This window comes from Penicillium argentinense (assembly GCF_028826775.1).
Source record: "Penicillium argentinense strain IBT 30761 chromosome Unknown utg000009l_segment0_segment0, whole genome shotgun sequence".
Classification (NCBI taxonomy): Eukaryota; Fungi; Ascomycota; class Eurotiomycetes; order Eurotiales; family Aspergillaceae; genus Penicillium; species Penicillium argentinense.
This window is the reverse complement of record NW_026622668.1, coordinates 5,127,335-5,147,865: the sequence shown is the minus strand read 5'-3', so window position 1 is coordinate 5,147,865 and position 20,531 is coordinate 5,127,335. Positions and strand designations below refer to the sequence as shown.

At 50.8% G+C, this 20,531-nt stretch overlaps 7 protein-coding genes across 7 annotated transcripts; 3 read left to right on the top strand and 4 right to left on the bottom strand.

Annotated features, from left to right (window-relative positions):
• Window positions 1-31: 31 nt before the first annotated feature.
• N7532_009493 (putative GTPase NOG2) lies at window positions 32-2,172 on the top strand (the record flags this gene model as incomplete). Its single annotated transcript, XM_056621984.1, has 3 exons — window positions 32-129; window positions 192-933; window positions 1,336-2,172. 3 exons carry the CDS (start codon window positions 32-34, stop codon window positions 2,170-2,172), a joined length of 1,677 nt encoding a protein of 558 aa, XP_056472790.1.
• A 1,146-nt stretch (window positions 2,173-3,318) lies between these two features.
• Window positions 3,319-5,437, top strand: N7532_009492 (protein kinase IKS1; the record flags this gene model as incomplete). Its single annotated transcript, XM_056621983.1, has 2 exons — window positions 3,319-3,374; window positions 3,424-5,437. 2 exons carry the CDS (start codon window positions 3,319-3,321, stop codon window positions 5,435-5,437), a joined length of 2,070 nt encoding a protein of 689 aa, XP_056472789.1.
• Window positions 5,438-6,001: 564 nt separating this feature from the next.
• Window positions 6,002-6,260, bottom strand: N7532_009491 (uncharacterized protein; the record flags this gene model as incomplete). The annotated part of the gene is made up of 2 exons (XM_056621982.1): window positions 6,002-6,171; window positions 6,245-6,260. 2 exons carry the CDS (start codon window positions 6,258-6,260, stop codon window positions 6,002-6,004), a joined length of 186 nt encoding a protein of 61 aa, XP_056472788.1.
• Window positions 6,261-7,199: 939 nt separating this feature from the next.
• Window positions 7,200-9,029, bottom strand: N7532_009490 (prefoldin-like protein; the record flags this gene model as incomplete). The annotated part of the gene is made up of 1 exon (XM_056621981.1): window positions 7,200-9,029. The coding sequence occupies one exon, from the start codon at window positions 9,027-9,029 to the stop codon at window positions 7,200-7,202; it is 1,830 nt and encodes a 609-aa protein (XP_056472787.1).
• Window positions 9,030-9,265: 236 nt separating this feature from the next.
• N7532_009489 (TFIIH/NER complex subunit TFB3) lies at window positions 9,266-10,489 on the top strand (the record flags this gene model as incomplete). The annotated part of the gene is made up of 3 exons (XM_056621980.1): window positions 9,266-9,305; window positions 9,362-9,602; window positions 9,661-10,489. 3 exons carry the CDS (start codon window positions 9,266-9,268, stop codon window positions 10,487-10,489), a joined length of 1,110 nt encoding a protein of 369 aa, XP_056472786.1.
• Window positions 10,490-11,786: 1,297 nt separating this feature from the next.
• Window positions 11,787-14,714, bottom strand: N7532_009488 (uncharacterized protein; the record flags this gene model as incomplete). Its single annotated transcript, XM_056621979.1, has 3 exons — window positions 11,787-13,501; window positions 13,557-14,040; window positions 14,094-14,714. The coding sequence occupies 3 exons, from the start codon at window positions 14,712-14,714 to the stop codon at window positions 11,787-11,789; spliced, it is 2,820 nt and encodes a 939-aa protein (XP_056472785.1).
• Window positions 14,715-19,050: 4,336 nt separating this feature from the next.
• N7532_009487 (glycoside hydrolase family 64 protein) lies at window positions 19,051-20,295 on the bottom strand (the record flags this gene model as incomplete). The annotated part of the gene is made up of 1 exon (XM_056621978.1): window positions 19,051-20,295. One exon carries the CDS (start codon window positions 20,293-20,295, stop codon window positions 19,051-19,053), a length of 1,245 nt encoding a protein of 414 aa, XP_056472784.1.
• Between the last annotated feature and the right edge of the window lie 236 nt (window positions 20,296-20,531).

The window sequence follows — 20,531 nt, the reverse complement described above, 5'->3', positions numbered from 1 at the left end:
CAAGCCTTTCAGATCACAGAACGCCCTCATCATGGGCACCGGAAAGAAGGAGGCCGCTCGTAAAGAGCGGCAGGGAAAGGTCGGCGATGGCATGGGGAACGTGAGAACCAAAGGTGAAAACTTCTATCGGTATGTTGAGCTGCAAGCTCGGTCGCATTTCCCCTTAGTCGATCCCTTCTGACAGCATGTAGCTCGGCAAAGAAGGTGAAGCACCTGAACATGTTCAAGGATGGTAAGGCTCGGCGCAACGCTCAGGGAGACATCACTGTCGCTGCCTCTTACCAGTCCCGGGACGCCCCCGTTGCTCGCATTGAGCCCAACCGTAAATGGTTTGGCAACACTCGAGTTATCTCGCAAGAAGCTCTTTCGTCCTTCCGCGAAGCCGTCGCCGAGCGTGCCTCGGACCCGTACCAAGTGCTCCTCAAGACCAACAAGCTACCTATGAGTTTGATTCGGGACAATGACAGTGTGAACGGGCTCAAGCAACATCAAGCCAAGATGGAGATCGAAAATAACCCATTCGGTGACACATTTGGCCCCAAGGCGCAACGAAAGCGTGTCAAGCTGGGTGTCTCTTCTCTGGAGGACCTCGCTGGCGAAACTGTCAAGAACCAAGAGTCATACCACGAGAAGTTGGATGAGGGATTCCACGCCGATGGTACTCCCATCGTTGCTGGTGATATCGGTGAAAAGGAGGACGTTTCCCTCACCACCGCTCGCGAGTCAGTCTTCTCTAAGGGTCAGAGCAAGCGTATCTGGAACGAACTGTACAAGGTTATCGACTCTTCCGATGTCGTTATTCATTGTCTAGATGCGCGTGATCCCAACGGCACTCGCTGCCGCAGCATTGAGAAGTACATCCGTGAGGAGGCTCCTCACAAGCATCTCATCTTCGTCCTGAACAAGTGTGATCTTGTTCCGACCGGTGTTGCTGTAAGTGTCGCCTTCCGGTTCCCCTTTCTTACTTGCCCTCTTCCTTTTTACGACCGTATTGCTCTCTCTTTCTTGCTTTCTTTTACCGGCTATCGAGCCGTTCCATTGCTAAGTCAAGGCTTCTTCCTGCGACTCATGTCGTGCTTTTCTCCATGGAGGTCTGTCTGTTACAGCTTTGGTAGATCGACACTGTCCCGCACTGAACTTCTTTCTGAAGCTAGGTTGACTGGTCTTCGTCTTGAGGACCAGTCGTAAGAGACAGATGTGTTTTGTTTTTGAGTTGAGTTCTGCCTCTGCCTTTTCTGGTGGCTCAGTGGTAGAACTCTTAGTAACATCCCACACATTTCCTGTCATTAACATTCATTTCTGTGTGACCATTTGCTAACTTGCATTTGACACTAGGCCGCTTGGGTACGCCATTTGTCTAAGGATTATCCGACTTTGGCATTCCACGCCTCCATCAACAACTCCTTTGGCAAGGGTTCTTTGATCCAGCTTCTTCGTCAGTTCTCATCTCTGCACTCCGACCGCAAGCAGATCTCTGTTGGCCTGATCGGTTATCCCAATACGGGCAAGTCCTCCATCATCAACACTCTTCGCAAGAAGAAGGTCTGCACTGTCGCTCCCATTCCTGGTGAGACCAAGGTGTGGCAGTATGTCACTCTGATGAAGAGAATTTACCTCATTGATTGCCCCGGTGTCGTCCCGCCCAACCAGAATGACACCGAGGAGGACATTCTCCTTCGTGGTGTCTGCCGTGTGGAGAACGTCGAGAATCCGGAGCAATACATCCCTGCTGTCCTTCGCCGTGTGCAGCCCCGTCACCTGGAGCGTACCTACGGTATCAAAGAGCCCACCGATGCCATAGACTTTCTGAGCCGACTTGCCCGCAAAGGTGGTCGTCTGCTCAAGGGTGGTGAGCCGGACTTGGACGGTGTCGCCAAGATGGTGATCAATGACTTCCTGCGTGGAAAGACTCCTTGGTTCACCCCGCCTCCCAAGGGTGATGACGGCGATGACCTGAAAATCGAAGGTCGTGAGGGCCGCCTTGGTGAGATGGGCCGCAAGCGCAAGATTGATGAGAAGACCGACGAGCCTGCCGATGACGTCGAGTCTGAGTCCTCTGAGTCCGGTCCCGAGTTTGAAGGCTTCAACGAGGGCGAGGACGACGACGACGATGACAACGACTCCATCGCCAACCTGGAGATCAGTGATGTGGAGAGTGGTGAGGAGGATTGAAAGGCTAGCGTCATCCCGGGTGGAATCCCAACTTCTGGTCCGTGACTAAATGTCACTTCAAGATGGCCTGCACCTCTTGGAAAACAGAGCATGTATGCATGCCCATCGCCCCCATCGCCGGCCGGGCTCTCACTTGACAGGGCCTCGGGTACCTGACACCTGCATATCATAGGGCGGAAACGCTCGACAGGCAGCTTCATGTCGAAGCCCACATTTCTGGACTGCCAGTGCATTTCCCAACGATCCTCGAGTCGTGTGTGGTCAACAGTCCCAGCGAATCCGGCATCAAACCACAGTGGCCGTCTGGTCCCACTTTAGATACCCGATTCCCTTAAGGAATCCGATAAAAATGAACCATCTTTTCGAACCATCTGGCACTGATTGTTCCAATGATTCTAGTAGCAATTCAGGTATGAATCCATTTCGGGCACTTTGATTAAGTTTTAAGGCTAGTGTAGGGTTCGTGCGTGGACTGCCTGTCTTACCTCCAGCTGCTTTGGGCCTTGCGGCTGCCCAGGTGACAGGCTTCAATCTAGGGAATCAGTTCACAGTTTTGTGACTTCTTGTAACCTTGGGATTTAGAGGGTCGGAGAACCCTGCTGCAGGTCGCGATATTCTGAACTCATAAGACCAAAGTGAGCTCTTGGAGTACAATATGGTGAACCTTTTTCCTCGAAGTCTTGGCCCTTTTCTAGACTTCCAGCATTGGAAGCCTAATTGTCAGATTTGACAGTGTCTCAATACTCATATACGTGCCATTCTGAATATTGGATTGACGTGAGCGAGCACAGTACAGACATATGATCCTCATACTGGTCCAACTCAGCCTCCCGCCTTTGTTTATCCGCCTCAGATATATATATTTCACGATACTGTAAAAAGTGGGTCCCATCGCTCGTCTTCAGTAAAAATCCTGCAAAAGTGATTCATTTTCAGCATTTTGGAGTTACTTTATCTCACACCATCTATCTCACAACCGTTGGCATTTCTCTGGGCCCCTCACCGCACTTAACCACGGTTCGGCGCGCATCGATCTGGGGTCTCACCGCCCGCGTGGGGGTTTCATCGTCATCTCGCCGAGCTGCATTCGACGTTCCGCCCAATCGCCTTGGCTTTGTCGCTGCTCACCGCAATGTCCATGCAGCTATGCCGGACGACATGTCTATGATCCCGTACAATGGAGGAAATCTCGATGTCGTGCTGTACGTGCCCTTCCCTGCAAGACACCTTTCACGACTAATCGTCGTCTAGCCGACACAATGACTCGGTGGTCGTCTTGGATCGGGATTCCCAGCAGCTAGCTCTCCGAAATGCAGCGGACGACCATGACGGTGATCTGGAGCTGGCCAACTGCCCCCTGTGTCACCGCCCCATGCGCGATGGCAGCAGAGGGAGGCATCGTGGAAGCACTGACCCAGAGGCGGAATTCATCAGTCCAAATTACTTTCGCATGCTGAACAATAGCAGTCTGCCAAGCTCAGCAAAATCATCGCGTCCACCATCACCGCGTCGTCGCCTTGTGCACGCTGCCTTGCCGGATGGCATCACTAGTGCGCCTTCTCAATCCACCGCTCAAGCACCGCCACAGGGTATCTCCTCCGCCGCCTTCAGCCAAGACTACTTCAAACGGTTCTTCGTGGAAGAAAGAGAGCTTGGCAAAGGAGGCAAGGGAGTGGTTTTGCTTGTCAAGCATGTGCTAGATGGCGTCTCACTCGGCCATTATGCATGCAAACGAGTACCCGTCGGTGACGACCACGAGTGGCTGGAGAAAGTACTGGGTGAAGTACAACTACTCCAACATCTATCCCACCAGAACCTGGTCTCATATCGGCATGTGTGGCTTGAAAATGCTCAAAGCAGCACCTTCGGGCCACCGGTAGCGTGCGCATTCATCCTCCAGCAGTACTGCAATGCCGGCGATCTGCACAACTACATCTGCGGTTCTGTCCAAACATCGACTACAGCGCAGCAACTCAAAGAGCGACTTCGCCGGAAATCGAGAGGCGAACCCGAGCTCCGATCCCATTTGGGAGGTCCTCGCATCCTTCAGCTGGACGAGATATACTCGTTTTTCCGAGACATCACGTCTGGCTTGCGACACCTGCACATGAACGGGTATATCCATCGCGATTTGAAGCCGAACAACTGTCTTCTTCATGAAACTAGTGATGGTATCCGAGTACTCGTCAGTGACTTCGGGGAGGTACAGCAACAAGACGCCATTCGTAAGTCGACCGGCGCGACTGGAACCGTATCGTACTGCGCACCAGAGGTGCTTCGACAAGACTACCCAGATGGCCCTTTCGGCAACTTCACATTCAAGTCTGATATCTTCTCCCTTGGAATGATCCTGTACTTCCTTTGCTTCGCCGAGCTCCCATATGCCAGCGCCGATATTATCCACGAGGAAAACGAAGACCTAGATCAACTTCGAGCCGAAATAACCGGTTGGGCCGGGTTCGACAATGCACGAAGACGCAGACCTGATCTTCCCGAAAAGCTGTACACATTCCTGGAGAGGCTTCTTGCCGTGGACCCAAAACGTCGGCCGACAGCGGACGAAGTACTGAATGGGATCCAGACCGGTGCCACTGAAAGCTTCCGCTTCAAAAGAGGCAGCTCTGTCGGCCCCGACCTACCCGGTGGGCCTCGAATCCACCCGGCCGACAGCCCACAACCCTCGATGGAGCGTGCTTTGTCCCCGACAAAGAGACTGCCGGTTCACAACAATCACATGGCATACCGACGGGACTCTATGTTTGATTCCACTGGCTCAGGCTCCGGAACCAGCATGACGCCAGACTCAGATGCAGTCATCGGCAATCGACCATCTTTAAGTCCTGACCGTGACCTAGTTGTCCGACACCGATATTCTGCGACTTCACCTCCAGTATCACCGACCAGGCAATCGCACGAAGAGACACCATCTCCTGCCCGACGACAACAGCTTCTCCCACCCCCACCGAGTCGATTCCCTCGTCTCGATTTTGTCACCACCATTTCTTCACCAGGGTTGCAACTCTCAATGTTCCTAGTGAAGGTGGTTTCTGCACTCCATCCCTGCTCTCCTTTGGCAGTAAATGCATGGGCACTATACCCAGTTCTACTCGCAGCAGCGGCCATGCTGAGGGTTCATGATCTTCGGCTACAGATATTTGCATTGGCGTTACACATCTTATTCGTAGGAGTTGGGATTCGCTGTGGATTCCTTTGTGCTTGGCATGAGGACACGGCCGTGGATACGCCCTCTTGGCCAACTTTTTGATTGCTTTTTTTAATCCACTAATGACCGTTTATGACAAGGCAATATGATATCTTCTGTGAATATGAGTTAAGAGGAGGGAACCTCTTGCCTACTCCGTAGCACTAAAATAAGTCAATAACCCCAGAAGAGGAATAATATCAATCACACTGTACCTACCTTGATGGTATCTACTGCTAACACCCAGGGAAAGCGAGAGCGCGGGCGCCGGCGCCCCTACTCCTTCGGGTACCAACTGTCCATTCCACTCCTACATGGGCGTCTTGAATTCGAGATACTCAACTTGACCAAGCGCAAAAATTTGCTCCACGTACCCCCATGTAAAGGCTGGCTCTTGACGGTGATGCGAATCTATGCAAGCTTGGCGTTGAAGATACCAGAAGGCACAAAAGAATCAAGGATAATTCATACCTCTGCATCGAGCCACCAATTGATGCTCACGGTGTTCTTGGAAGTAGCACACCGCACTAGTCAAACTGTATCCAGTTCTGAAGGCACTGCTAATTTGACGTGAGAATAACGTCCAGATATCCAGTACAGGATCAACGTCGGCGGTGGAATCGGTCTTTACCTGGGTGAGTTGGCCACCTCGATATAGGCCACGGCCGGGGACGACCGAGGCCACTCGGTAGAGTTTGGATGGTATTCGATGCCCGTGAGCGACTCGATGAAGCTGGCGTATCCTTGGTTGCGATCGTCACCCACAAGCGCATAGAAGTCGGCCCAACAGGTCGAAGCTGTATAGCAATGGAAAGTTAGCAACAATGCAAACATTCATCCGCTTGGTGAAATGGATGTTTAAAGTCTCACCATGAATTTCCATCATGTTAGCGGGCTCCACAGGTTCGCCATTATCAAAGTTGACTTTGCAGTGTACCTGAGTATTTCGTTGGTTCGGGGCGCACGGCGACCTGGAATCTCTTGGGGTTTCGGACAGTATCAATGGAAGAAGTTGACGGCGAGAAAAGGCTCTCTGATTAAGGAATTAAAAGGCATGGTGAAGATGGGGATGAGTGAGGTGCTGTGGGAAGGGGGAGTCAAGAGAAGTGAAGAGAGTAAGAGAAATTGGAGGGGGTGATATTTTCAAACGTCTCAAGGGAACTACTGGCAGGCACATCAAATAAGTCATCAATAATGGGGTGTAAAGCAGCGAGAGTCCTGTCCTTCAGAGTTGGGAATACCTAAAGATATCACTACTAGACAATTATCACCTGACTTTGCGTTCACTTCTAAATGAAAGGAACGAGGCGAAAAATGTGAAGCCAAAGTGAATTCAGACTAACTAGGTAATTGTTCGTATCACAATATGCTATATGAATATCTATACCCAAATACGATGGAAACTCAGTAATAGAGTAGGGAATGTCGGGGAATTAAAATAACTGCATATCCACAGACTAATATTCCCACCCCACTCCACTTCCCAGTCAGAACAAGCCCGTAAGTACCCTTGCGGACACAATACAGTCAACTTCTGCCGTTCCACAGAGCCAGAATGAAAACCTAAAGGATATCCGGTCAGAGAAGCACCCCTAATTTTGATCTTGGAATTTGTTCAGTGCTTGATACCATTGGGGCGGTATCACCACTTGCCACGCCAAAGGCGACGACAGACAGAATTCCTGTTAATGTAATCGAAAGATGGAGAGAGAAGATGTGAAATAGTTGCTGAAAAAAAACCTACGAACGGGGAGAGGCCAGTATGTTGTAGCATGGTGTATCGTCTATTGGGTATAAATTGTTGAATCCATATAGAGGCAAGCAGCTACTTCATCCGAGCAGCTCTGAACTTGCTGATTCGCTTGGGCTCCGTTTCACCTTCGCGAATCTCGTACTCTGGGTCATCATCGTTCACGAAACCGCCTTCCTTTTGGATCATGCGGTTGCGGATCTTGTAGAATTCCGAGGCGATCTCGCGGCGGTGCATACCCTCGTCCAATTCGTCTGGCTCGGGAGCAGCAGCAGCTCCGATCGCGACTTCGCGCTCGACAAGTTGGTCGGCCAAAGTTTTACCTTCTGGAGGCCGAGGAGCAGAAGGGGCTGCGGTATGCTCAGTAATGGGAGCAGAAAAGGGCTTCGACTCTTGCGGTGTAGCAGGGAACAAGGTAAGGGGAGCGGCGGATGGGACAACGTTGACTTGTTTGCGAGTACACCGAACGTCAGTGGGCTGGGAACTTGGAGGTTTCAAGGCAGACTGGGCCGGAGAATCGTTTGTCTCTGCGGATGCAGCTCGAGAACTTTTGAACCGCGAAACCTTTTTAGGGGCATCGTCGGAGGCTGGGCGATTCTCAGGGGCGCGGTCGGTGCGTTCAACAACGGCATCTGACAGAACTGTAACATCGGGCTGCTTGGGTGGCAGTGTCCTCTTTGGAGGTTCTGAAGCTGCTGCGCCTGGTTCGGAGGCCGGAGCGATATCAAGATCATCTGCAAAAGCAACTCGCTTCTTTGGCTTTTTGCCCTTGTTGGAGGAATCGGTGCCATTTGCCACTTGATCCTCCACAGGTGCAGGGTTCTCGAACTCTTGCCGCATTTCCTCGGGCAGAGCCGCTGTATTTTTGCCCATGTTGTACATGCCGCGTGCGTTGAGCTTTGCCTCTAGCTCCCTCATCTGTTGGTGATATTGGTCTGACAGCACGTGGTGTGAACGGCCAAACTCATCCTCGTTTTCTTCCTCGCCAGAATCATAATCATAATCATAAGCGTCTTCATCGTCAATAGAGAAATCGCTCCCCTCTTCATCCATTTCTAGCTCTGCAACGATTGCGCCCACCTCGTCAATCCCATATTGTAGCATTTCTCGACGCAGTCTGGCTTCTTCAGGTGATTCGTCGACATCGGTAACCGGGGGCTGCTCGCGATCTTCAGGCGTAACGAGGGAGACGGGCCGCTCGAGATCAGAATCTTCCGGTTGTTCGACGACTTCGTTGGTTTCGGGTGCATGGACAGGACAGTCGGGTGAGTGGTTGGTGTGAGACTCTTGGCTGTTCCTGGAGGTTTCAACGAGTTTCCCTTCGGTGGCGGTAGCATCGGTGTTTTGCGCGGGCTGCACATTTTCTGGGATATTCTCGATACCAGCCTGCTTCAACACGTCAAGCAACTCTGGAGCCTGGTGGCCAGGCGTGTTGATAGAGCTGGAAATAACCTCTCCGTCTTCATCCAGCTCTTCCATAATCTCTTGCATGGGGTAGTCCGCGCCGGCCTCAGCCGGTCCCTGATCCTGCGCATCCAGCGAGAGAAGCGCATCCTCAGCAGCTCGCAGTCTCTTCTCCATGGTTGCAACATTCTGTTTCACGTAGTCGATCCTACGGCCGAGGAGATCAACGACTTGCCCACGGGACCGCGACACTCCTTGCGACCCAAGGATCTTCTGCATTTCCTCCTCGTTTACCAATGCGCCACCGAACTCACGACCAACGGCGAGAAAGTCGTCGGTTGAAGCATCGTTGTCCAGGTTTCCAATATCTTCACGGATACCATCGTATTCCGCTTCCCAATTTCTCCAGTGGTAAAGTGACTTTTGGAGCTGGAGGATGTTGTCTTCGAGGATGAGGCGGCGCTGCTCGAGAGCAGCGAGATCGTGGTTTGGGATCCCCATGACCTGGGACGATAGAAGTGTCGTCCTGGTATATACAAGGAATCCTCTTGGTGAGCACCGTCGTGAGGCGTGAGGAGACGAGCAGGCGGAGCTGAAGAAAAAAAGTCGCAAAGAAAAGAAGAGAAAAGAAAGGCGCGCCGGATAAAGTGGGTCCGTGCACGGGTCGATCGGCTTATCGCCGCAGCTCGTCTCGATGCGATCTCCGCCTCTCCAAATCCCATCTCAACACCCTCGCCATGGCGTCAAAGGAGGGGACCGACCGCAGAGATGATGACGGTAGGTGTGCCAAATGAATCTATAAGCAACCATCTGAGCTAACCACTTGTGTATAGAGGTCTGCCCCGTCTGCAAGTCCTCGCGGTACCTTAACCCGAACATGCGATTTCTCATCAACCCGGAATGCTATCACAAAATGTGCGAGTCCTGCGTCGACCGTATTTTCTCATCTGGTCCATCCAGCTGTCCTGTAGCGGGATGCCGGAAGACATTGCGAAAGAATCGATTCCGCAAGCAGACCTTTGAAGATATCGGAGTTGAAAGAGAGGTGGACATTCGGCGTCGCGTGATGCACATGTAAGTTGCGCCAACCGTTATACGAGACACGGCATGATTTGACACATGTACTGGACAGTCTAAACCGACGAGAAGAGGAGTTTGACTCGAAGCGCAACTACGACGACTTCCTCGAGCAGCGTGAGGAAATAATCGCCAACTTGGTCCTCCGCATTGACGTGGCAAAGACAGAAGCTCAGCTTCAGCAATACGCGCAGGAAAACATGCAGTCCATCCGCAACAATCAAGCCCTCGAGGAACAGGAAGCTACTTCATTCCAGGCCCGCATGACACTAGAACAAGAAGAGGCCCAACGCCGGCGCCAGATCGCCCGCCAGGAATACGAGAGCGAGCGACGCGAGCTCCACGCTGGACGCGAAGACTTCCTTTCCCGACTCGCATCCGGGACAGCCGCCGACGCCAGCGCTATTGCCAAGGAGGGACACAAAGTACTACTCAAGAAATCGTCTGCTCGGCGCAGCGAGGAGGATCGTATTCGGCAGAAGCAGGCTGCGTTGCGTGGATCGGAGACCAAGCGAACGGGTACACCGCTCACGACAGCCGATACTGCTGGTACCAGCTCGGGTCTGATCAAGGGTTTGCGAAAGATCAAGACACCCGAGCCAGAGAAGCCCTACGATCCATTCATGGGACTGGTGCCCGAGAAACGGGACTACTACACGCTCCAGCAGTCCTACCCATCTGCATATCTGGACAATTTGCAAAAGAACACACAGGTTTCAGCTGGTGGATACAATTTACAAGAGTACTATTCACGGACTTTGCTGGAAGCTTTTGCAGGGTTGGGCTGCTTTGTTGAAGAGGAGGTGTCCCGACGTGAGGCTGAAAAGGTTTCGAAGCCTACAGCCACCGAAGGTGCAGCTATGGCTGCAGTGAAGGAGAATTGAAAGGATATGGGATGGGAAAAGCATCATTCTTGCATAGCGGTGGCGCTCTCTTATTTTGTTTTCAATTGATGGCTGATCCCACACCAACAGACCGAAATTTACTAGAAACCTTATACGAAATAGTTTGATATCCATAATACTTGCTGAAGCTTCATCGACCGTACAAGATTAGGAATGGCAATTGTACCAGGTAGGAGCTAGATAACTGCTCAGAAGCTTGATTGGGCGACTATTTTGATGACAGTTCGGCGGTCAGACAGAGGTACAAATCGCTATGATTCGTGCAGGCATGAAGCCTTCCTGGAATTGGAAAGTGAACTTTGGCACTTCTAACCCTCTATAGACGGGGTCACAGATCCAAGGCATACAAGCCAGATCTCGTTCACTCAACAGTTCCACAGTGCAGTTCATTCCTTCCAGGGCAGGCGGGGTCCAACAGTGACTACGCACCGGCAGCCTTGTTCCAGGAAATCTCCCAAGCTCGACCGAAAACACGACCCAATCTGCGGACAGTCTGCGGCGAAAAACCAATCAGTTTGAGTTTCGATAACAAATCCTCGAAACCAGCAAGTTCCCCAAAGTCCCTGATTCGAGCTCATACAAGTCAGACACACATCCTGGCAAAAATGACTGTCCATGGAAAGGTCGCTGCCTTCAAGGCATTTCAGGCGTCATTAAAGGCTTGCCCCAGATCATGCAACCTAAGGTCATGAAAGATTTCGAGACTGACCAGCCCTTCTTTTGTCCACTGTGGCTTTCTTGGGAAGCTTGGGCGCTATGGTCTATGATTATCGATTTAGACTTTGCTGGAGCTACCTTGAGTAAGTCATTGGTATCCAAGCCGTCAGCTTAGGGCCTTTCTGAGGTTGATTCTACGGAACTCAAACCTGCCACTACGACACGAAAGGGACCTGGGTTAGTTTTCTCTGTTTATCTTTTCTCTTTGGCTTCATTCTTTTATCTTTTTTTTCGTTGGGGGGTGTTGATGGAAGACAGTACCAATTCTTTTACGAGCATGTATTTACTTTTCTGGCCAGAAGAGTGCTCCAGACTTCATTTCAGAAATTTCACAGGCTTGATGTGTCAATCACTAAAGAAAATTTGGTAAACTATTAGACAAAGTTGGTGAGAAAGCAACTGTCCATTCGATCAATCTTATGACACCTCAATAAAGCACGCTCCCGAATGAACCCGAGACACCACAGCGTGTCAAATACAAAAAAGCAGGTTTCAAGATGAACACTATCCACGCCAAAAAAACAGATTCAATACAGGGTTATGAAAACATCGGTTAGGTCTAAGCCCGACCAGTCAGTTCCGCAGTACTCTCAATACCTTCCCAGGGAAGCTCAGATTCCTCATCCAAGTCAACGGATTTGGTAACATCAATTCCAATCGACTCCAGGGTCTGCTCCATCTCTCGCTCTGTCATTCGATTTCCAGTCTTGTGGTCCTCTAGGACATCATAGAGGGCATAGATTTGATCTGACTTCTGATCGATCTCCTTCAGCAGAGTCTCAATCTTCTCCATGAGTGACTTGCGCTGGCGCTTGCCAACAGATGCATCGAGCTTGTGGTATGCGCTCTGGTAGCCAGCAAGTTGCATCTTCAGGTGAGACAGCTCATCCTCCAATGCCTTGAGCACGTTGGCAAGGGCGACGGCGGGTGGCTGGGAGGGTCGCATAGTAGGCTCGGGATTATGAACAGATGGCTCTGGCATACGCTCAGAGACAGGAACAGGCTGGGGGACCTTGACGGGCTCGTGATCACATTCTCCATCATGAGTCAGAACGTTCTTGCAAACAGTGCAGTTCTTTCCGTTGTGCCGAGCAAGGTCATCCAGAGCTCGTTGGGCCGACTCCGGCAGCCGGGAGGGTTTGCTGGCAGCCAGGTCTGCACGGCTCAGTGTGATATCGGGGAGGATAAATGCGGATGTCATATCCTCCTTTGGTGCACGCATTGTACGTGAAGTCACCGAGGCCACTGAATGGTCGGAGTGGCGGCGAGGACGCTCTGCTGTGGGAACAACGAGGCTCTCATCACCTTCAGTGGTAGCGACTGACCGCGTGGTGAGATCGCCCGTAGCCGAGGCTGGTCGGGGAATAGATGCCTTTGGCTCGCGGAGTGACGACTTCTTGAGGATGCTCTGTCGGGTCGAATTGGCGGTTTCATTCGCTGTCGAGTCCTTCGGGACACTGGAACGACGCTGTTTGCGTAATTTTCTCTCCTCTTCCAATGTTCTGCGGAGTCGAGAGATTTCATTCTCCTTGAAGGAACTCTTGTTAACAATTGCAGATTTGGGAGTCGCCTTTGATCGGTGACTTACATCAAGGACACTAAGCAGAGTAACATCATCCATCTCGGATGTGGCCTTGCTCTGCTCAGTCGACTCAACGGGTCCACTCACATCCTCCACAACCACCCGCTTCACGCGCTGCTTGCTGGTATTTGGCTGTTTTCTGGGGCCCTTAGATTCTGTTCGAGGAGCTTCCGAGCGAATCTTCTTGGAGGTCACTGTGCGCTTAGGGGTGGGCACATCCAGGGAGAACAAAGCTTCATCAGCACGTTCCTTCTCCAGCCTTGAAATCTCTTTGTCAACCTGAGTGGAAATTTTGGATCGGGGTTCCATATGGCGTCGGTTGCGGGTATTAGAGTGTGCGCTCTTCGAAGTCAAGTCGCGAGTACTGCGGCTCATGTCACCACTGCGCTCGGTGTACATTTGGCTGTCATCTGCCTCAGATGCGCTAGAAACTGCTTCGGAGTCACCAGTATCCTGCTCTCGAGCCTTGCCTCTCGAGAAACGCGACAGTTGGGACTGGAGGTCTGAGTTCTTCTGTCGCAGAGCCTCATTCTCGGTTTTCAGTTCGCGGTTTTCGAGGTACGCAACACCAAGTTGTGAGATGGCCGATTCACGATCCTGGTTCAGACGCTTGACTGCTGCGTCTTGTACTTGGGCCTTGCGGTCGGCGATATCAAGCTGGTTTTGCAGGGCAACGTTGGCTGCCTCAAGTTCTGTGTCATATTTAGTAAGCTGGTCGGATGAAATGAAATGTACGCGGCGACTTACTTTGATTATCACTGATAAGTCGCTTCGATCCCTTTCTATATTCGCCATCATCGCCTCCGTATTTATCAGAGTGCCGAGATCGGCCAGCCTTGAGAGCCGCATTCTCTGCACGGTAGGTTTCCAGTCGCTTTTCTGCATCCGACTTGAACATCTGAAGTTCCGATACCTTATCCTGGAGCAGTCGCAGGTTGACGAATAAGGCCTTCTCGTCGTCGGGGATGGGCACGGCGTCGAGAGGCATGTGCTGACGAGTCACGGAGACATCTGTCGCGTCGTGAGGAGGGGAGACGAATCGGGTAGAGCGCATCTTTTGTTGGCGAGAGAAGACAGGTGTACCATCCTCATAAACGCCAGACACAAGCTCGGAGATGTTGGGGAGATCGGGAAGAAGGAAAGACTGGCGAGTCATGGTGTCGCCCATCGTGTTGTTGGGGTGGTTCTGAGCAGAGCTTGTCTTGCGGGGGTTCCTCCAGTGTTGTTGTTGCTGCTGGGTTTACGCATTTCCTTCGCATAGGCTTCACGCGATGCACGCTCCACAGCCTCGGCAATCTCTTGCGAGTTGTTCGGATTACCAAAACGCGTCGATCGCGGATGCACTGGTGCCTGAACTGGTCGCTCGTCTCCCAAGAAGGAGCCATCGTACGAATCGCGTACTTTTTCGTGCATGTCTGACAGGGTCCGGCGCTTCTGGTCGCGTTGAGTCTTGGAAACCTGCGGACTCATGGCTTCCTTCTGTGCCTGGGTCGCCCGGCGCAATTGGGCATCTTTGCGGAGGTTTTCGCTCACGGCGCGTCGCGTAGAGTTTCGAACAGGCTGTTGCTTCTGTGGAGTTGGGTACTCGACTCGAACTGCAGGTGAAGAAGATCGGACACTGTTTTCAAAGCTCATCACGGAGTCGCGCGAGTCGTCCACACGACGAGGCTTACCAGCACCGCGTCCCATCTCCATTGACAAACTGTGATCCGAGTACTCGTCCTCAGCTTGTCCTTCGTCTTCGTCCGAGGGCGACAATTGTGAGAAATCGGGGAAGGCGCGGTCAATAGTCGAGGTGTTGATGGCGAAGTCGGGTTCGTCGTCCATGTTGATTTCACGCGTTGATGCAAGCGCTTCGTGTTCTGGGTCAAAGTCCGACACGGTGAGGCTCATGTCTGAAGGCATGCTCGATGTCCTCAACAGGGGAGGTCTCTAGAACATGAAGGTGAAGATGGTGAAGGTGGAGGTGGAAACTGGGCCGGGTTTGTTTTGGCGCGGCGGGAATGTTTTGGCTGCACGGGCCAATCATTTGCGGTTCCCACCCCACTCTGCACTTGCGTCGAATCGGCCCGGGTTTGTCTGTTGATTGTAGCGATCTGTCTATGGATTATACTGCAGAATACAAATGAACTAGTTGGAATGCTTGTCGTTGCTGTTCAAGCTTGATTAGGTTCCTTAGCAATGCGATCATCTGTATTTGAGTGTCAGATCATTCACATGATACAAATGGTATATATTTACAGAAAACCTTTGCGGGATGAGACAAATATATGCTATGTAAACTGCATGCCAAAACTGTCCATTTGAAAACACAATCACTGTGCAATGTGTTTCACTATATTATACTGATACTACCTTATTCACAGTTACAACTGGAAAATGATGTATACATTACAATGTAAGCACTGAATAACGGTGCAATGCGAAAAAGGCAACAAAGAAGAACAAGCCCTTTGCAATCATCTGATGTGAAATCAGGCTGAGCTCAATACAAAATTCTGACATTATATCTATCTGGACGTAATGGTATGATCCAAATCGCGAATGTCGCTACATAGCACCAGCTCCATACTGGCGAAGAAGCGGGTATATTACATCGGGACTATTCAAGAGGCCAAATGAAGGGGTGTGCGGCCTTTACTGTCACTGGCGTTGACATCTGCTCCGTTTTGAACGAGAATCTTCGCTATTGATTCAAGGCTGCAAGTGGTGGCCTCGTGAAGTAGCGTCCGATCGTCTTCATCCCGAGCATCAATTCGCGCTCCATTTTCGATAAGAAGCTTTGCAGTCTGGAAATAGAAGGGGTAAATGGCATTGTATAGCGGTGTCCGTCTGTCTACGCCACAAGCTTCGATGTCTGCTCCGTGCTCGATGAGAAGCCTGACCACTGCTGTATGACCATTGTCCATGGCATTTTGAAGTGGCGTGACTCCGGCCAGATCTCTGGTGTCGACCTTTGCTCCAGCTTGAAGAAGAAGCTTTGCTACTCCCTCGCGCCCCCAAAAAGAGGCTAGATCCCGGGTGTCGAGGCTGCCTTGTCACTGGTGTTGATTTCCGCTCCCAATTTAATAAGGCTTTTTGCCATCGCCTTGTTGCCGTTAAGTGCGGCTTGGGAAAGTGGCGTACGTCTATCGTAGTCTTTCTGATTTATGTCTGCTCCGTGGTTGACAAGGATTTTCACCGCAACCTCATGGTCCTGGTCTGAGGCTCTGTGCAGGGACGTCCGCCCCTTCTTGTCACTAACATAAAAATTTGCTCCGTAATAGACGAGAAGCCGAGCTGTTTCCTCATGGCCGCGCAATGAGACTTCAAGCGGTGTGCGGCCTTTCCTGTCTCTATAATTGACATCTGCTCCATTTTCAATGAGAAGTTTCACTATCGCCGTGTGGCCATGAGCCGAGGCCGCATGACGCGCTGTTCACTTGTCTGCATCGGGAGCATCAACTCGTGCTCCATTTTCGATAAGGATCCTGACAACACCCTCGTGGCCGTTTTCCGAGGCTCGTGAAAGTGGTGTCCGGCCACGGAGTTCCGGTTCGTTTGCAGTTGTTTTTCGCAGAAGTAGCTGAACAATCTCCGTTCGACCCGTTTGCGATGCCCAAGATAGAGGTGTTCGACATTCGTGATGCTTGAAATCTTTCTTGGAATTGAGGCCTTCTATGATGTTGACTCCATTATAAGTGCTGAAGGTAACCCTAGTAGAGCCGCAGCAGCTTCTTTGTGGCCGTTGGCTTAAGCCGCAAAAAGCGCGTACTTGTACCTCTGGTCAACCAAGAACCTGTCAATCTGTATATCCGGATTATCCACAATTTCTGCGCGAATGAGATTAGAGTATCCCTTATCTGCAAGAATGTACGACAGATCCAATGAGGAAATATCTTCTGACTTTGAATTACTCAAAGATATGGTTGACCGAAACCCAGCTGTTAGTAAGAAATTTTGATACAAAGTCGCTGTCGGGATATATTCTCCTGTCAGAACAAACTGGCTGTGACCCACTGCTAGCGACCGATGGATAACATCCCTTGCTTGGTGTACGCATTCTTGCGCTGGGCTGTGGCCTCGGTGTTGTGACCGCCGAAGGCCGGCGTGTGGGATCTAGGGGTGTTTTTCCAACTAGACTGAACATCTACACACATGTATCAACAGGAATCAATTGACTTTTGCTTTGGAGCATACAGACTGTCCACTTAACTGTGTACACAGTACCTAGCTGGTGCTACCAACAGTCGCCTTGTGGAAATACTTTCGCAGCAAAATTGGCATGTTCGAGGCAATATTGGTTAGCGTACTCTAGGATTGGGCATCCTTTGGTAAAAACTTCGTCTGTAGATCAGAGTTGCGCTCCGATAGCATCTTGGAAACCGTTTGACGCACGAAGTGATGATTGATTAAGGTAGATGTTGCAGCACATCTTGAGCCTTTCATGACTTGGACTCTCGCAGCCATATCCAAGTCCAGGCCACAATTCTTGTAAGCCTTTGTCCTTGATTAGGAAATCACGGACAGATTCATGGATAAATTGAACAACTGGTCGTTTCGCTTTTGTGACCCCAGCAAATCCCTTCGAAGAGCTAATGACGTATCGATTGAACTTATTCAAGCCGTCCCCGGTATGCTGGATGAGGCTATCGGGGATTTGATCACCAACTAGAACTTCGAGTAACAAACCTGACCAAATGGCGTGGTAAAACTCATTGGGCTGCAAAGGTCGTTTGGCATAGAGAATCCAAAGGATGGAAAGCAAAAGAGCCTCCATATTCTTTGAACAGTTCTATTGTTGAAGCTACTACGCAAATCTCAACGTGGAGAATCCATGGATGTGATGTAATGAAATGTTGTAATTTCAATCTGGGCATGTGTGATGGATGGTATCTGAAGTGCAAACCTAGGTCGCATAGAGCTCGAATATCTATTTCATGGATATTAATAAATTTGTTCGTCGACGATTTCCAATGCAAAGTTGATGAGGATATACGAACCTGTGGTCGGGATACAAATGCTGAATCACCAGTCAATATAGCTTCCTCGTCATGGTCATGATACCCGAAATCTTTTGGTGGAAGGTGAGCTACCCGTTCTCGAACAGTGCTAATAGAGTCGAAGGCGACTGGTGAAGCTCAATTGGTGCTGGAGATGAAATAATGTCTGCTTTGTTCACCCTTGATCAAAGACAATACAATTGATGCGAGTTTCGGGTCTCTGCACTTGGACACAAAGGTCCTGAGACGGATCCACTACCAACAGACTTTCCAATAATGTCTATTTGCCAATATCAACAATGCTTTGTTTTCAAGCTCAACAAAGGCCTCATGTTGGGCTCTCACGACCCGAAACTATATTGTACTAGGGTACCCGAGCTTGGAAATGCGACACTGTGAATGTACAGAGTACTATAAGAATGTCACCGGGTGTTCCGATGTACTCGGGATCCAGAAAACCTAGAGCAGTACTACCAGTGACTGACCTCTTCGATAATTTGTCTGCTATTGAAAGTATTTTCCCTGGGATGCATCTGTCTTTCCGATGCTTATCATGAGAATTTTCGCTATACTAGACACAATCATGCTACAGATCAGCAAGTGCGTGCTCATGGCATTGCTCTCACACGTGACTACCACGGCTATGGGCTGCTCAAAGCTTGCTGGAGAACTTCTCGTGGTATCACTTGTGGCATTATACCATCTATTGAGGTCACAATCAAGCGATCTTGAGCCAAGAGATCCATTGGCAGAAGAAGTATTAGCCTGTGAAACAAGTCTCGATTCGCATTTAGAGAATCTAGGCATACAGAATGATTGCGAAGATATCTTTCAGCTTGCCTTTCAGGATGTCCTCGCACGATCTCCAAGTAAAGGTGCTGCATGTGGCACTTAATGGGATCTTACCACCCCAGAAATACGCACGGATTAACATTGGAGACTGATACTTCCACATCCCTTTTGCCTCAGACCGCACCTTTTCCATGGCTTCCCTCAGATAATAAAGAACTAGATCCTTGGCCAAACGGTGTCAGTTTCGACGCCAAGTGTCACATAGACTATGGTCTTGATAACCTGAAACCTTCCCTTTACCCCCTTTCAAAGCTGAGTCCAACAATATCATCATCATTCGAAGTTCAGAATATGTCCTTGTAGATTCCATGTAAAGGACACGCAGTAAGTTTGTATATGTACATCTCGTATGTTAATTCAAAAAGTGAAACCCAAACCCACAGTATCTGATTTCAATAGCTCATTTACTAACTGTGAGAAAACTTATGCCACACATTCTTGAGACCCGCCAACCGACTCGGCTTCTTGGGAACAGGGGGAGGGACACTAGACTGAGGCACAGTCTCGCTCACTGTGTTTTCGCTCACTGCATTCGTGAGACCACCGACAGTGACGGTAAGAAGCTTTGGACTTCCATCGAAGACGCTACCAGACTGATCCGTGCCCCCCGAAGGACCGACGTCATCATACGGGAACGCGTATCCACGGCCATTGATCGTGGTGGCATGGCAGATACGAGCATAGTGGTTTGTCACGGAGTTTTGATAGTAGTTGGATACCACCTCGCCATTCGGCTGCTTCGTGTTGGTCAGAAGAGTGGATCGATTGAAGGCAGCGGCTAGTCGAGCTGTGATGGCATCCTTGGTACTATCGCCCGAGACGGCAAAGGCTCCTGAGCTGTTGCTGAAGATGTCGGCTGTGGAAGGTTGATTGTAGGAGATATTGCCGGTTGAGAAGTTGAGCTTGCCATTTGAGACGGTGGCAGTGACATCACCGGCGGCCGCCTGGGTATTGACAGTCAAGGTATCGCTGGCATATTTGGACCACACTTGATCAACATAGGCATCGTAATATGACTTGAACAGAGAATTGTTCAGGGTGATACCGGTATTTGGGGACACGGCACGGAGATTGGCGCCGTTTTTGCTGATGATCAGTTTATCCCATCCCGCACCATCCTTCGAGTTTTGCGTCCTGAGCGCCGTGCAAATAGTGTCCAGTCCTCCGGGTGGAAGACCCTGGACCGTCTGAGTGACACCAGATGTGTTCGTCAAGGCCAGAGCAATGGGCAGTGACACAAAATCCACATCTGTAATGTTGACATAAAGCTGGGCGGAGTTCCAAGTGAACTCGCAAAAATCCCAATACAGATTGTAGTTCGGGTCGGACGGGTTGGAAGACGACGGCTCCACCAGCGCGGGGCCGGGATTGACGTAGAAGGTCAACTTGCCATCGCGAACAAACCAAATGCGTCCACCTGCGATGTGTGGAATGGTCACTGTCTTGGTGCTGCCCGATGCCCCGAGCGGGATTGCGCAGTCCTGGCTCAGGGCCGTCAGGGTCGACGATGGTGACGTGGGGAAATAGGCCGTCTTGCCATCCGCCTGCAGGAGGAACAGCGCATTGTTATTATCGATAGCTTGACCGGTGATATAAGCGTAAACATTGTTGGACCCGGTCGTATTGACCAGCGCAAAATTCAGGGTAGCCATTCTGCGTCGGTGCAATCGCAGAGAACAACCAACACCAATGGTTCAATGAAAGTTCAGGGGACACCCTCGCGTGGCTGGACCGTTATTTTCCGAGCGAGCACAACAAAGCTGATAGGGAGCGATGGGTTCGCAGGGTCCACTGTCAGGAGCCACAGGACCACAGATGCTCAGTAAGGGTTGGTGGAACTCGATCTCGGCCTGCAACGCGACCCATAATTATATCCGGCTCGACCACC